Consider the following 14,673-nt stretch of genomic DNA (forward strand, 5'->3'; position numbering starts at 1 on the left):
TAAGACCCACTGTTAGATAGATCAGTAGGGTGACTACAGTTTACAATAATCTATTGTGTATTTCAAAAGAGCTAGAAGAGAAAAATTCCAATAGTTTTAGCACAAAGAAAAGACAAATATTAAAATGATGGCCATCCCAATTACACTGATTTGATCTTTATGTTTTATATGAATATATTAAATTATCACATGTACCTCCAAATTATGAACATCTCTTATGCATCCATATGAAAAAACATAAATGTTTTTTAAGTCTGCCAGATAATCTTAGATAAAAACTTAAGAAGATCAAAAATAACATGAAGTATTTTTCCAATCACAGTGGCATAAAAGTAGAAATTAATAACAGGAAGAATTTTGGAAACTCACCAATACATGAAAATTAATAACATGCTCCTGAACAACCAATGAGTCAAAGAAGAAATCAAGAGAGAAATGTTTAAATATATTGACACAAATGAAAACAGAAACACAACATACTAAAACTTATGGAATGCAGCAAAGCCAGTTCTAAGAGGGAAGTTTTTAGCAATGAATGTTTACAACAACAAGAAAATCTCAAATAAACAACTTAATGCTAACCCTTCAGGAACTAGAAAAAGAAGAACAAACTAAGCCCACAATCAATAGTAGGAAAAAATGATAAAGATCAGAGCAGTAATCAATGAAATAGAGACTACAAAGACAACAAAAAGACCAATGGAATGAAGAATTGGTTTTTTGAATAGTAAACAAAATCAACAAACTTTAGCCAGACTAAGGAAAAAAGGGAGATAACTCAAAATCAGAAATGAAAGAAGAGTTATGACAACTGATACGACACAAATGCAAAGGATCATAAGAGACTACTATGAACAGTTATACGCCAACAAATTGAAAAGGTTAAGTTCCTAGAAACACACAATCTACAAAGTCTGAATCAAGAAGAAATAAAAGGTCTGAACAGATGAGTAAAGACACTGATTTGATACTAAAATATTTCCCCTCAAAAGAAAGGCCTAGAACAGAAGGGCTTCATGGTGGAATTCTGCCAAACATTTAAAGAACTACTAATACTAATCCTTCTCAAACTCTTCCAAAAAAACTTGAGAAATACTTGCAAACTCACTTTATGAGGCCATCATTATCCTGATACCAAATCCAAAAACACTCCACAAGAAAAGAAAATTAGAAGCTAATATCCCTGATGAACATACATTTTAAAAATCCTCAGCAAAATACTAGCAAACTGATTTTAACAGTACACTAAAAAGGATCATTCACCACGATCCATGGGATTTATCTCAGGAATGCAAGGATATGCAAATCAATCAATGGGATATACCATATTTAAAAGGACAAAATGAAACGAACATCTGAATATATGCAGAAAAGGCATTTGATGAAATTCAACATCACTTCATGATTAAAAACTCCCAACAAATCTGGCATAGAAAGAATGTACTTCAGCACAACAAAGGCTGAACAATGAAAAGCACACAGCTAATATACTCAACGGCAAAAAATCGAAAGCTTTTCGTCTAAGGGCAGGAATAAGAGAAGGTTGCCCACTCTCATGCTTCTATTCAATACAGTACTGGAAGTTCTAGTCAGAGCAATCAGACAAGAAATAAAAAGCACTCAAATAGGAAAGGAAGCAGTGAAATTGTGTCTGTTTGCTGATGATATAAGCTTCTATTTAGAAAATCCTAAAAGCTCCACCCTAAAACTGTTAGAACTAACAAATGAATTCAGCATACTTGTAAGGTACAAAATCAACACACAAAATCAGCATTCTTTTATACTAACAACAAACTATCTGAAAAAGAAATTAAGAAATCAATCCCATTCATGATAGTATCAAACAATAAAATACTTAAGAGTAAATATAACCAAAGGAGGTGAAGTATCTGTATAGTAAAAACTACAAAACATTGATGAAAAAAATGTAGATAGTACCAATAAATGGAAAGGTATTCAATATTTAAAGTTATCCCAGTATTTAATATTGTTAAAATGTTCATACTACCTGCTATTTATTGTACTACCTGCTATTGTGTCTCAAAGCTCATGTGTTGCAAACTTAATCAACAATGCAACAGTGTTTGAGGTGGGACCTTTAAGAGATATTGTGAGGGCTCTGCCCTCATTATTGAATTAGTTATATTAAGAAAGTGGATTCTTGTCAGTCACCATGTGCAAAACAATTTTTAAAGAAAAAAAAACATGTAAAAGAAAGTGGGTTCATTATCATGACTGGATTTGTTTTAAAAGTAAGTTCAACCTTCTCTTTCTCTCTCACCACGTGATGCCTTCTACCATGTTATGACACAGCAAGAAGGCCCTTACCAATGGCAGCCCTTTGATCTTGGACTTCTCAGTCTCCAAAACAGTGAGCCAAATAAATTACTGATCATTGTAAACTACCCAGTCTGCGGTATTCTGTTGTAGCAGCATAAAACAGACTAAGACACTACCCCAAAGAGATCTACAGAATCAATGCAATCCCTATCAAAATTCCAATGTAATGTTTTCCAGAAATAGAAAAAAAATTCTAAAATTTAGATGAAATGACAAAAGACCTAGAATAGCCCAGACAATCTTGAGCACAAAGAACAAAGCTGGAGGCATCACTCAACCTGACTTCAAAATCTATTACAAAGCTATAGTGATCAAAAGAACATGGTACAGGCATAAAAACAAACACATTGACCAATGGAACAGAATACAGAGCCGAGAAATAAACTTACATATTTATGGTAGATTGATTTTGAACAAAATTTAGAAGAACACACAATGGAGAAAAGACAATTTCTTCAATAAGTGGTGCTTTGAAAAGGGGATATCCACAAGTAGAAAAATGAAATTGGACCCTTATCTCACACCGTATAAAAAAACCAACTCATAATGGATTAAAGACTGAAATGTAAGACCTAAAACTATAAAATTACTAGAAGAAAACTAGGGGAAGTGCTCTACAACATTGGTCTACAGAAAGATTTCTTGAATATGACTTCAAAAGTACAGGCAAAAGCAAAAACAAAGAAATGAGGTTGCATCAAACTAAAAAGCTTCTGTACAGCAATGGGAACAACACAGCAAAGCTACAATGCATGGATTGGGAGAAAATATTTGCAAACCATAGATATAATAAGGGGCTAATTTCCAAAATATATAAGAAACTTAACTCAAAAGCAAAAAACCAAGTAACCTAATCAAAACAATGGGCAAAGGACCCAAACAGATACTTCTCAAAAGGTGACTTATAAATGACCAACAGATATTTGAAAAAATGTTCATCATCCACAATCATCAGGGTAATGCAAATTTAACACAATAAGATATCACTTCACACCTGTTAGAATGGCTATTATCAAAAAGACAAAAGATAAGTGTAGGTGAGAGTGTAGAGAAAAGAGAACCCTTTTGCACTGTTGGTAGGAATGTAAATTAATACAGCTATTACAGCAAACAGGATGGAGGCTCCTCAGAAAACTCAAAATAGACTTACCATATGATTTGACAATCCCATCTCTGGGTATATACCCAAAGGAAATGAAATCAGTAGACTGAAGACATATCTGTACTCTCAGGTTCATTGCAGCATTATTCACAGTAGCTAAGATGTGAAAGCCACCTAGGTGTCCATTGTGAGATGAATGGATAAAGAACATGTGGTATATAAACACAATGGAATACCACCCAGCCTTTAAAAGGAAGAAAATCCTGATTTGCAACAACATGGATGACCCTAAAGGACATTATGCTAAGCAAAATAAGCCAGGAACAAAAAGACAAATAATGCATGATGTCACTTATACATGAAATCTAAAAAAGTTGAACTCATAGAGAGTAGAATGATGGTTACCAGAGCCTGGGGGAGGGGGAAAGAGGAGCTGTTGATCAAAGGGTACAAATTTTCAGTTAGACAGGAGAAATAAGCTTTAGTGATCTATTTCACAGTTGGTGACTATAATAAATAACAACACATTGTATGTTTCAAAATTCCTAAAGGAGATTTTAAGTGTTTCACCACAAAAAAAAAAATGTTAAGTATGTGAGACTGATTTAATCACTTCACATTGTAAACATGTATCAAAATATCACATTCTACCCTATAAATATATACAATTATTTGTTAAATAAAAATAAAATTTAAAAAACATGTGCAATAAAAATATCCATCTTACTTGGTTATGCTCTAGAGTTTCAAAAAGTTGTTCATCAGACTTTAGTAATGGAATGCCTGTTCGATAGTGAACTTCATAAGAAAACTTCATGGTTGCCCAGGTCTGACTGATTTCATTAATAACCTAGTAATCAACAATATAAATTAATTAATGTGCACAAAATTTAATTGAGAATCAACATCTAGGCTATTATCTGGAATTAATTATTTTTCGATTTTCAAAAATGCAAACTGATATCAAATATTATTGGCTTCAGTTTTTTCCTCCAAGTAATTCACAGTGATGGGGTTTGAAGAATGAATATTATCACATCAAAGGAATGAGCATCACACGGATATCAAACTTCTATTGAATGTGTTTATCATCCCTAACCAAAACAGAATTTGAGAGCAAGAAGGGACTTAAATGATTACCTAAATGTGTGGTAGATATTATTTACAAATTAGCCAGCATGAAATAGCTAACGCCTTAAATGTGAATCTCAGTGTTCTGTGTGAATCTAGGTAAGTTAATTACCTCTGTATACCTCAGTTTCCCCATCTGTAAAATAGAGATACTATTACTTACCTCAGAAGATTAAATGGGTTAATAGAAATAAAGCACTTAGAGTGGCTTTATTTATATTAAGGATATGTAAGTATTTTCTGCTATAATCATCATCATCAACAGGACCAATCCTCCTGTTTTACTATGGCTTAGAATGATCCTAGTTCCTGCTCATCCCACACCTAATGAACAGCAAGGAACAAAGTGGGACTCATCTCTCCAGGCTCCCATGACATCAAAAGGACTTTTCTCTAAGTTGGCTTCTATGCAAATACCCAAAATTAACCAAGTAGAAATGACCCAGCCCAAGGACACTACCTTCTCAGTCCCCAGCTCTTTCACTGCTTTGTCCACAATCCTTCGGACATCATCTTCTGCTCTGTGTAACTGCAGTGCTAACAAATCTGCCAAAGTTGTGGCTTCATTTATTAAAAACTTGACCTGATTGGGGTGAAAAAAAGATAGACTTTATATTCCACATACATTAACGGTTCCTTTTGCCTAAAGGCTGGTAAAATGAATCCTAACTAAAATATACTCAAGTCAGGTGCTGAATACATCTCTCGTCTTGAAAGATGTGGACAATCTAAGACATTCCTTTTTAACTCACAATTCCTGAGGCATCACCTGCCAGAAGCAAGGGCCAAGGGTTAGTCACTTTTGTGCTACCCTATTTTCTTTGTTTCATATCTTTCCCTTGTCAGCACGTTTCTTAGCTCCTTTGCCCACAAAACCCATTTTTAAAGAGAATCTCATTGTTCATTTATTATAATTTGGTTGAAATCCCAGGAATCAGATAGTGGCTCATTTGTCTTTTCTTCCTAAAGAACCCTATTCACTGAACATAATTCCCAGCTGCTTCTGTGATTTAACCTAGTTTTACCACTAATTTAATCTCAGTTCATTGGCAAAAAATACTCTTACTCATAGTGTCATTCTTTATATTTACCATGTGAAAAATAATTCTCATTTCCACATTGCCTTGTGACAATGACTCCTCTTCTCTCACATTGACTACCCTTCCCTACCCTATATTTGGTCTTGAAGACATCCTCAGCTCTTTGACATACCCAAACTCACTCATGTCTCCTGAAAGTGAAGAGTTGAGACAGCCACAGGGTTGCAGGAAAGCCATCTTCTTTCCTGCTTTTGCTAAGAATATCCAGAACTGCTTCTGGGACGCTGCCACTGTCTGCTCTGCCCCTCCCTACCCTCTAACATTCTTCAGTACCATCCATCCCTCTGCATAAGAGGACCAAACGCCCTCGTTTGCTCAGGACTGAGGGGTTTCTAGCAAGTGGATTTCAGGGATGTAAGACTTTCAGTGCTAAAACCTGGAAAGTCCTGAGAAAACCAGATGAGTTTTGCCAGGCTATCTCTGTGTCAATTTTGGCCTCACTCTAGAGTTGCTGGGACCAGGGAGCTAGGTCTGCCCTTGAGAAGGAATGAGCAGAGATGTGTAATAGGACCACCCTGATTAGTTGTGCAATTTGTGTACTGAACATGGACACCAGCCCAGATGACAAATGGAGATGGAATCCAGCCTCTGCTCTGCTGTCCTGGGGACAGCCTGGAGGAGGGTGCCTTTTTCTAAATTGTCTGTCAGAGCAGGCGACTTTTTCTAGCTGGCAAAAAGGCATAACACAGGCAAGTAGAGGCTATGCTGAGACAAAATTTTATGGGCAGAAATATGAGAAGGGGATGGGGAGCAGAGCACATAATCTACTACACATTCAAAGATTCGATACAAATTTTCTGAATGCACAAATTAATTACAAAGTCTAAATAGCCAATGTCTAAAAGACTCTATAAAAAATACAATAGTGACAATAGCTTCAGAGACCCATTTATTAAGCACTTACTACATACTAGGTCCTTTATATACAGTCAATCATCACTTAACAATGGGGATATGTTCTGAGGAATGTATTGTTAGGTGATTTTTGTCATTGTGTGAACACTATGGAGTGAACTTGCACAAACCTAGATAGCATAGCCTACTATGCAACTAGGGTAGATGGTGTGTAGTAGGCTATGCCATTTATGCCATGCTCCTAGGCTACAAACCTATACAGCACGCTACTGAACACTGCAGGCAATTATAACACAGTGCTAAGTAGTTGTGTATCTAAACATATTTAAACATATAAAAGCTACAGTAAAAATACAGTATCTTTTTATGGGACCAGTATAGTACATGTGGTCCAGCACTGACTGAAATGTCATTATGCAGTGCATGACTATGTGTATATATGTGTATGCATATGTGTGTTTTAAATATATGTGTATATATGTGTGTACATCTATATTTTATATATTATATATACGTATGTGTATGTGTGTGGGTGTGTATATATATACACACATATATATAAAATTTCCAATGTGTTCACCCAGTCTGCATGGGAAGTATTATATTTATTTTATAAAAGGGCCAACCGAGTCATAAAGAACAGGCAACTTGTCCCAGATTCCAGAGCTGCTAAGTGTTAGGGTTAGAACCACAAAGCCCAGGCTGTCCCCACTTCTCCACAATGCCCTTGCCCGTTTTCCTACTCTGCAACACCCCTTCACATCCTGAGAGTCTTTCTTCAGTGTGCCCCTCAAACTCTTGATTTGCTTAATGAAAACATACACATATTAGACTTTTTATATATTTTAAACTCATAAAGGTCATCTTCCGTGAAGAGTGCATAAGGTTGTTATATTTGCTTTCAATAGACATAGAAAGGCAAGAAAATAGAAGCTCAAGTGGCCTGGACACATGAGAAACCACTTTATGCCCTGCAATAAAATCAAAATCATCAAAAGACCATGAAAAAAAGGCACCATTATTAAATGAATTATGGGTGAAAAAGAAATCACAATTTTGGATTCCTTTTTCCCACAAATTCACTTTTATGCTTTGTGACCCTTTCCATAGAAAGATTCTTTGCAGCCATCTCACCAGATGGCTAGCTCTATAAAATGTTTTCATATTATCTCACTTATTCCTTGCAAGATACCCCTAATGTATAAGAGCAGATAGCATCCCTTCCCATTTGATTACTAAAAAGCAAAACTCAAATGAAAGAGGTTAAGTGACTTGCTTAAGGTCACATAGCCAGTAAGAGAAAAAAGGGGAGCAAGAACTAGGACCTTGGGCATCCAGACCACTGGTCCCCTCAAAGAGCTTGATCTCCTACGTCTGACTAGAGACCTTTTCATAAATTACACTTCATCCTGGATGATGCAAACCAAGAAGTAACACTTCACAGTCACAAAAATATTCAATTAGTGAGACCGAGCATACTGACCCCAATAGCTTTCATCAGCTGGTGCCAATGCCTGTCCCTGAGGGCAGGGCTCTGTAACTCTGTGATGGCCCTCAGGGAGGCTGTCATATCCTTAACCGTGCCTTCCAGGCCTGTGTAAGCATCCCAGATGCGGACTTCCTTGTTGAGTGACCCAATTTCCTAAAGAAAAGTGGAGGATAAAACCTGGCTCCAAAGATATAACAACAAGTATATATTAATAATTTGCCTCCTTTGGAAGAATAAACATACATTTCCCAACTCCCGGATTAGAAAAGAGTGAAAGCATTTGAACTCCTAGACCAAGGACCAAAACCAGAGAAACGGAAAGGGATCCACTCATTTGTACATTGCAAGTCTACTATGTACAAGCCACTTGGATACATTGCTTTCTCATTCACAAGATCTAACTGAATGTCCCATGAGGAAACACAGGTAAGTAACAGAGTTCACAGGACACGTGCAATAAAGAATGTTTCCTCTATAAACATAAATAAATGAAAACAGACTGTTATTGGATTACTAAGATCTCCTTCGGAATACATGACTCATTTAAACAATAGCTTTGGAATGATGATTACCTTTGAGTGCCTGTTTCCTGAAACTTAAATATTTCACCATCTTAAAATGCCAAATAGGTCCCTTGACTTGGCTGGTCCTCTCAGCCCAAGGAACGACATCAGCAATTGTGAATGAGAAAACCCATAAGAAAATAACTAGAACTCAGCACTAAATAAAGGGCAATGTGACCCCATGACATCCAAAAGAATGAAGGGACATTTTAGTTTGGGTCTTTGGGACTGGCATAACATAGGGGAAAATACAGGCGAGAGTGGGTAGGAGCCGAAGCAAAGAAGCCCTGGGGTGGAAAAAAGCAAATGGCCCTGTCACTTTTAACTGCCTTTCACTGATATGCATTCTGGCTTTATCCAAAGATGCTCTGTCTTCAGAGGGCATACTGCTATGCAGAAAAGATATCAAAGTCCAGTAAGTACCAAATTACAATCGGCTCAGTTCTGTAATATGTTGAGCTCCCTTGGGATACCAGAGTCATTAATAAGAACAGAGATCACAGTATTCCACATAAATCCAGAGGTGGCATATTCCTATTAGTTGCCCAAATTCCAGAACCAAAAGGTACCTTTTCAGATACAAAATGTTTATGGTTGCTAAGTAAAGAAATCAAAAGCTTTCAGAAGTCTGACCCCTTGGCCCTGATAATGTTCCTCTCTGTTCTAGGAAGCTGTAGGAAGCTCATAATTAGAGTAGCTTCTCATAAATTCATTAACCCTAATATGCTTCTATCAATTCACTCACAGAAAGGCAGGCTTGATTAGAAGTGCAACTGACTAAGGGTGAAAAAAACACTGTCTGTTATCACTCTGTTAGAAGTAAATAAGTACATGCAGCCCAATACACCAGATACTAGGTTAGGGGAGATGGAAGGAGGTGGTGCTGAGAAAGATAAATTGTTGTAATAGACAGTTATGGAACTCGCCTTGGCAAACCTTCTGAGTTCTACATCCATCTGTTCCACATTAATCTGTCTCCACTGGGTTTTAGTCCAATTATCAATGCTTCTCTGAAAACGCAAAAGCAGATAAAAGTGTCAACAACATTTGGTGAAAGCAAGTCTCTGCAGCAAAATATATAAACTGATGATACACAGTAACTCTATCATCCAGTGGAAAGTCAATTTTTTAAATATTAACTGCACTTGTCAAAACTTCCCTATCACCAAAACAAAAAAGTTGTCAGAACATGTCAAACTAAAGGCTAAAACATTATGATATATTAATTTCTAGTAGCGATGATAAATTCCATACACATACCATCATTATCACTTAATCCTGTGTACTTTGAATAAACTGATAAGTAGATTAAATAACAGACTTTTACAATTCTACATGTAATAAGCTTTCACATGAAAATTTTCATCCATTATAAACAAAACTCTCATTAACCATTTCTTGACCATATTTTATAATTATATTTCTATATGGCTTTCAATTACCTTAAAAGATTATAGTGCTTGTTGCAATATGCCTCATTCCCTAGAACTTATTTTTTCACTTAAGTTTTTAACTTAATTAACCATATACAAATTATTTCTAGTAAGGGTCTGTTTGTATATGCCCAGGCATGTAAGTATAAGCATAGGTATATGTATGAGTTGGTATGCACAGATGACTACATGTGTAATATATATTTATATATTAATTTTTATTTATATTCTATACAATCTCCCCAAAGGATTTGAGGCAGTTAGCTTATTATACAAAGTTTCATCCTGAACTAAAAATAAAAACAACTGCTATTCAAAGAATAATAATCCACTAACAGAGATATATGAATTCTAATTTGGGGCTGGGGTGGGGACCTAATTTCCACATATTTCAAGGCATTACAAAACCCAAATAGAATGCCCAGGCTCTACAAACTGCATATATAAAAGAACTACTAAATAAAAAGCAGATTTTGAAAAAGTACATCTTACTCGAACATAAATGATGACATCCCACAGTCCCTTGAGCAATTTTATTTCTTTGCGACACTGTTTCATTTGTTTGTACTCTGGAAGAGCCACTTCAAAAAGACGAGTAGATTCTTGCATCTGCAACATTTCTTCTTCTAAGGCCTCGAGCTCTTGATTTGCCTAAGGAGAGAACATAAACACCTGCATACAAACTGCCAGAGAAAGAGAAGACACGCAGTTCTGGAGTTCTGGTTATCTCCACATTTCAATCTTTGTTTTTAAAAGGAAAATAAAAAGAAATCTGCAGCATAATTATTGGCAAAATGTAGAAGGTTTTAGAAGAGCAAACTCAGCTACTCAAAGTGAGAATAGACTACTATTCAACACAGTAACTTAACAATACTCTCCCTATACACGTATTTTAGCAAAATTTCCTCCTCATCAGATTTCTCTGAATACAATTTTTCCTCTTGGTTTTTGTACTGAGAACTGGGGAATTCTCTGAGGAACAAAAGGTGGGGCTCTAGAAACTTCCACGTAAGAATGAATTATCTTTTTAATAATGACTGTTTATTAAAACTTTCAGATTTAAAAAATACCCTACAGATTATCAATAATATCAAATGCACTGAAGAGAATTTGTGAAATAAAGCACAAAGCTAAAAACACAGCCCAGTATGAAAACATCACCATATGACTATCTTTATCAAGGTTCACTTATATATGCCATCTATGTAGAACAGTTTACATTTTACACCAAACTTAAATACTGGCATGTTTTTTCTTTTGTGATGAACCAACTCTTAATTTTCATCTTTAACTAACAAAATGGTACTATGTTTACATGGTAAAAGTTCAAGGTGTAGAGGAGCATTTGCAAGGCAGGAAAGCAATCCTTCAGGTTCACTCTCATTCTTTCGGATGCTATTTCTGTAACTCCCAATTCTGTGCTCAACTGCTCTCTCTTGATTGATCACATTTAGACATTATATTAGGTTACTACTGGCTTTGCAAAAGAAGGATTTGACTTTGTTTTTCCACTTTCTATTTTCTCCCATCCTCCTCCCAAGATTCAACAGTTGTATGGCTTCAGTTTCTTTGAATTTTAAATACCCATACTTAATGCTTTTGTGTTCCATCAACCTTCAACTCTTTTTCAATTGACAAATAAAAATTGTACATATTTATCACGTACAACATGATGCTTTGAAATTGCGAGACCGGACACAGTGGCTCATGCCTGTAATCCCAGCACTTTGGGAAGTCATAGTGAGTGGATCACTTGAGCCCAGGAGTTTGAGACCAGCATGGGCAATGTGGCGAAACCCCATCTCTATTAAAAGTGCAAAAAAATAAAAATAAAAATAAATTAGCTGGGCATGGTGGCATGTGCCTGTAGTCCCAGCTACTCGGGAGGCTGAGGTGGGAGAATGACCTGAGACCAGGGAAGGTTGGGGCTGCAGTGAGTTGAAATCGTGCCACTGCACTACAGCCTGGTCAGAGTGAGACTCTGTCTCAACAAAACAAAACAAAACAAATCTATATATTGTGAAATGGCTCTATAGAGCTAATTAATATATGCATTACCTCACATACCTCATCATCTCATACTTTTTATGGTAAGAACACTTAAAATGTACTCAGCAATTTTCAAAATACAATATGTTGCTATTAACTATAGTCACCATGTTGTACAAGAAGTCTTGTGAACTTATTCCTGAAATTTTCTGCCCTTGCCTAACATCTTCCCAACCCCAGCTCTGCTCTCTTCATTTCCTACTATGTAAAGAAGAATATTAGTATCCTGCTTTCATTTTCACAAGTTATATCTTCACAAACAAGAACTGCAATTCTTAGTTTTAAAATGTTTTATTATGAAACATTTTATACACATAAAAAGATATGAGTTTGCTCCCCATCTAGCCTAAGAAATATGACTAATAATTTTTAATGCCTTTCTCAATTTTATCCCTTTTCCCTACTATTTAACCACAAAACCTAATTTTTTATGTAATAGTCTAATTTTTATATTTTCACATTAATGTACTGCTAAATGCTAGATATTAAAATTTATGTTTGTGAAATGTAGTTTACTACATATGTCACGTTTCAATTGATATTTATGTTCACTTATATATTCACGATGATGTGTGTGAAGCTCATTTCCACTACTGCACAGTACTACATTATATGAATATGCACTTTTTTTTTTACTTCTAATAGTCATTGGCTTTTCCTATATTTCACCCTTATTACTAATGCTACTAGGAACTTTCATGTTCCCTATCGTATAGTATTTTACGTAGAGGTTTAATTCTTTTATTAGGTAAAAAATGTCTTCTAAGTGTTTCTATCATGAATGAATGTTGAATGATAGCTAATGTTCTTTTGGCATTTCTTGCGATAATCATATGATTTTTTCTTCCTAATTTGTTAATGCAATTAATTATACTGATTTTCTAATGTTAAGTGAAACTTATTTTCCTTAAATGAAAACTTGTATATTGGTATTTGATTGCTTTGTTTCGTATGTTTGTATCTACATGTACATGAGAAAGACTGATCTATATTTTTTTCCTTTCTTATACTATGGGTTTATAAAAATCAGACATGCTTCATAAAATAATTTTTGAGTGTTCATTCTTCTTCAGGTTGCTGGAATCTTGTGAATGGGATGTTTCTTGAAAGCTTCTTAAGATTCACCTGTAAAGCCATCAGGGCTTCTTAGTCTCTCTTTTGAAACTTTTTTTTTTCCGTGTTTTAATAACTGGTTAATATTTTTCTTTTTATTTTCGTGCTGGCTAAGTTTGAATAGTTATATGACTACTCAGATTTACTGAGACCTATATAAACACCTATATAAACATTATACTAGCATTTACCATTTCACTCCTAGGCATATTAACCTACCGCTCACACCTAGTAGCTTCTCTCCTCTGTCTAGAGGGAATAATGATATCACTCTTTATCATAGTTGCCCTTATTGCCTCGAACATACACTTCCCTCTAATCAACATCATACCCATTATCCTGCTAGTATTTGCCGCTTGCGAAGCAGCAGTAGGTCTTGCCTTACTAATCTCAATCTCCAATACATACGGATTAGATTATATCCACAACCTAAGCCTGCTTCAATGCTAAAAATAATTATTCCCACAACCATACTACTGCCTATAACATGACTTTCCAAAAATAATATAATCTGAATCAACTTGACCATATACAGCCTAGCTGTCAGCCTCATTCCCCTATTATTCTTCAACCAAACCAACAGCAACCTCCTTAATCATTCAACCTACTTATCCTCTGACCCACTAACAACACCCCTCCTAACGCTAACTGCCTGAATCCTACCTCTCATGATTATAGCGAGCCAATATCACCTATGCAACGAACCCCCATCACAAAAAAAACTTTACCTTTCCATAATAATTTTTCTACAAATCACTTTAATTCTGACATTCATGGCTACAGAACTAATTATATTCTACATCCTATTTGAAACTACTCTTATTCCTACCATAATTATCATCACTAAATGGGGAAACCAAACAGAACCTCTCAACGCAAGCACATATTTTCTATTCTACACGCTAACCGGCTCCCTACCCCTACTCATCATACTAAACCATACCTACAACAACACAGGCTCATTAAATATTATACTACTAACACTCACAGACCAAAAACTAACAACCACCTGATCCCACGACTTTACCTGACTAGCATGTATAATAGCTTTTATGGCAAAAATACCCCTATATGGTCTACACCTATGACTTCCCAAAGCTCATGTTGAAGCCCCTATTGCAGGATCAATAGTTCTTGCCGCAGTACTCCTAAAACTAGGTGGCTACGGCATAATACGACTCACTTCCATTCTTAACCCCTTAACAGAAAACATAGCCTACCCATTCCTCATGTTATCCCTATGAGGCATAATCATAACAAGCTCAACATGTCTCCGACAAACAGATCTAAAATCACTCATCGCATATTCTTCTGTAAGTCACATAGCCCTAGTAATTGTAGCCTCCCTTATTCAAACCCCCTGAAGCTTCTCTGGCGCAACCATCCTTATAGTTGCCCATGGACTCACCTCCTCCATATATTTCTGCTTAGCTAATTCAAACTATGAACGTACCCACAGCCGTATCATACTACTATGCCGAGGACTCCAAATCCTACT

General features: G+C 35.8%; 1 protein-coding gene across 1 annotated transcript in view; it reads right to left on the bottom strand.

Moving 5' to 3' along the window:
- Window positions 1–14,673, bottom strand: part of DNAH11 (dynein axonemal heavy chain 11) — a 385,830-nt gene that overhangs the window by 299,750 nt on the left and 71,407 nt on the right. Inside the window, exons 21-25 of the mRNA XM_065542209.2 lie at window positions 10,506–10,664; window positions 9,507–9,590; window positions 8,012–8,170; window positions 5,034–5,156; window positions 4,170–4,292 (exon numbers count right to left, since the gene is read on the bottom strand). Of these exons, the coding sequence (XP_065398281.1) occupies window positions 4,170–4,292; window positions 5,034–5,156; window positions 8,012–8,170; window positions 9,507–9,590; window positions 10,506–10,664 (648 nt within the window). The remainder of the gene's footprint in view (window positions 1–4,169; window positions 4,293–5,033; window positions 5,157–8,011; window positions 8,171–9,506; window positions 9,591–10,505; window positions 10,665–14,673) is intronic.

Source organism: Macaca fascicularis, chromosome 3 (genome assembly GCF_037993035.2).
Source record: "Macaca fascicularis isolate 582-1 chromosome 3, T2T-MFA8v1.1".
Taxonomy (NCBI): Eukaryota; Metazoa; Chordata; class Mammalia; order Primates; family Cercopithecidae; genus Macaca; species Macaca fascicularis.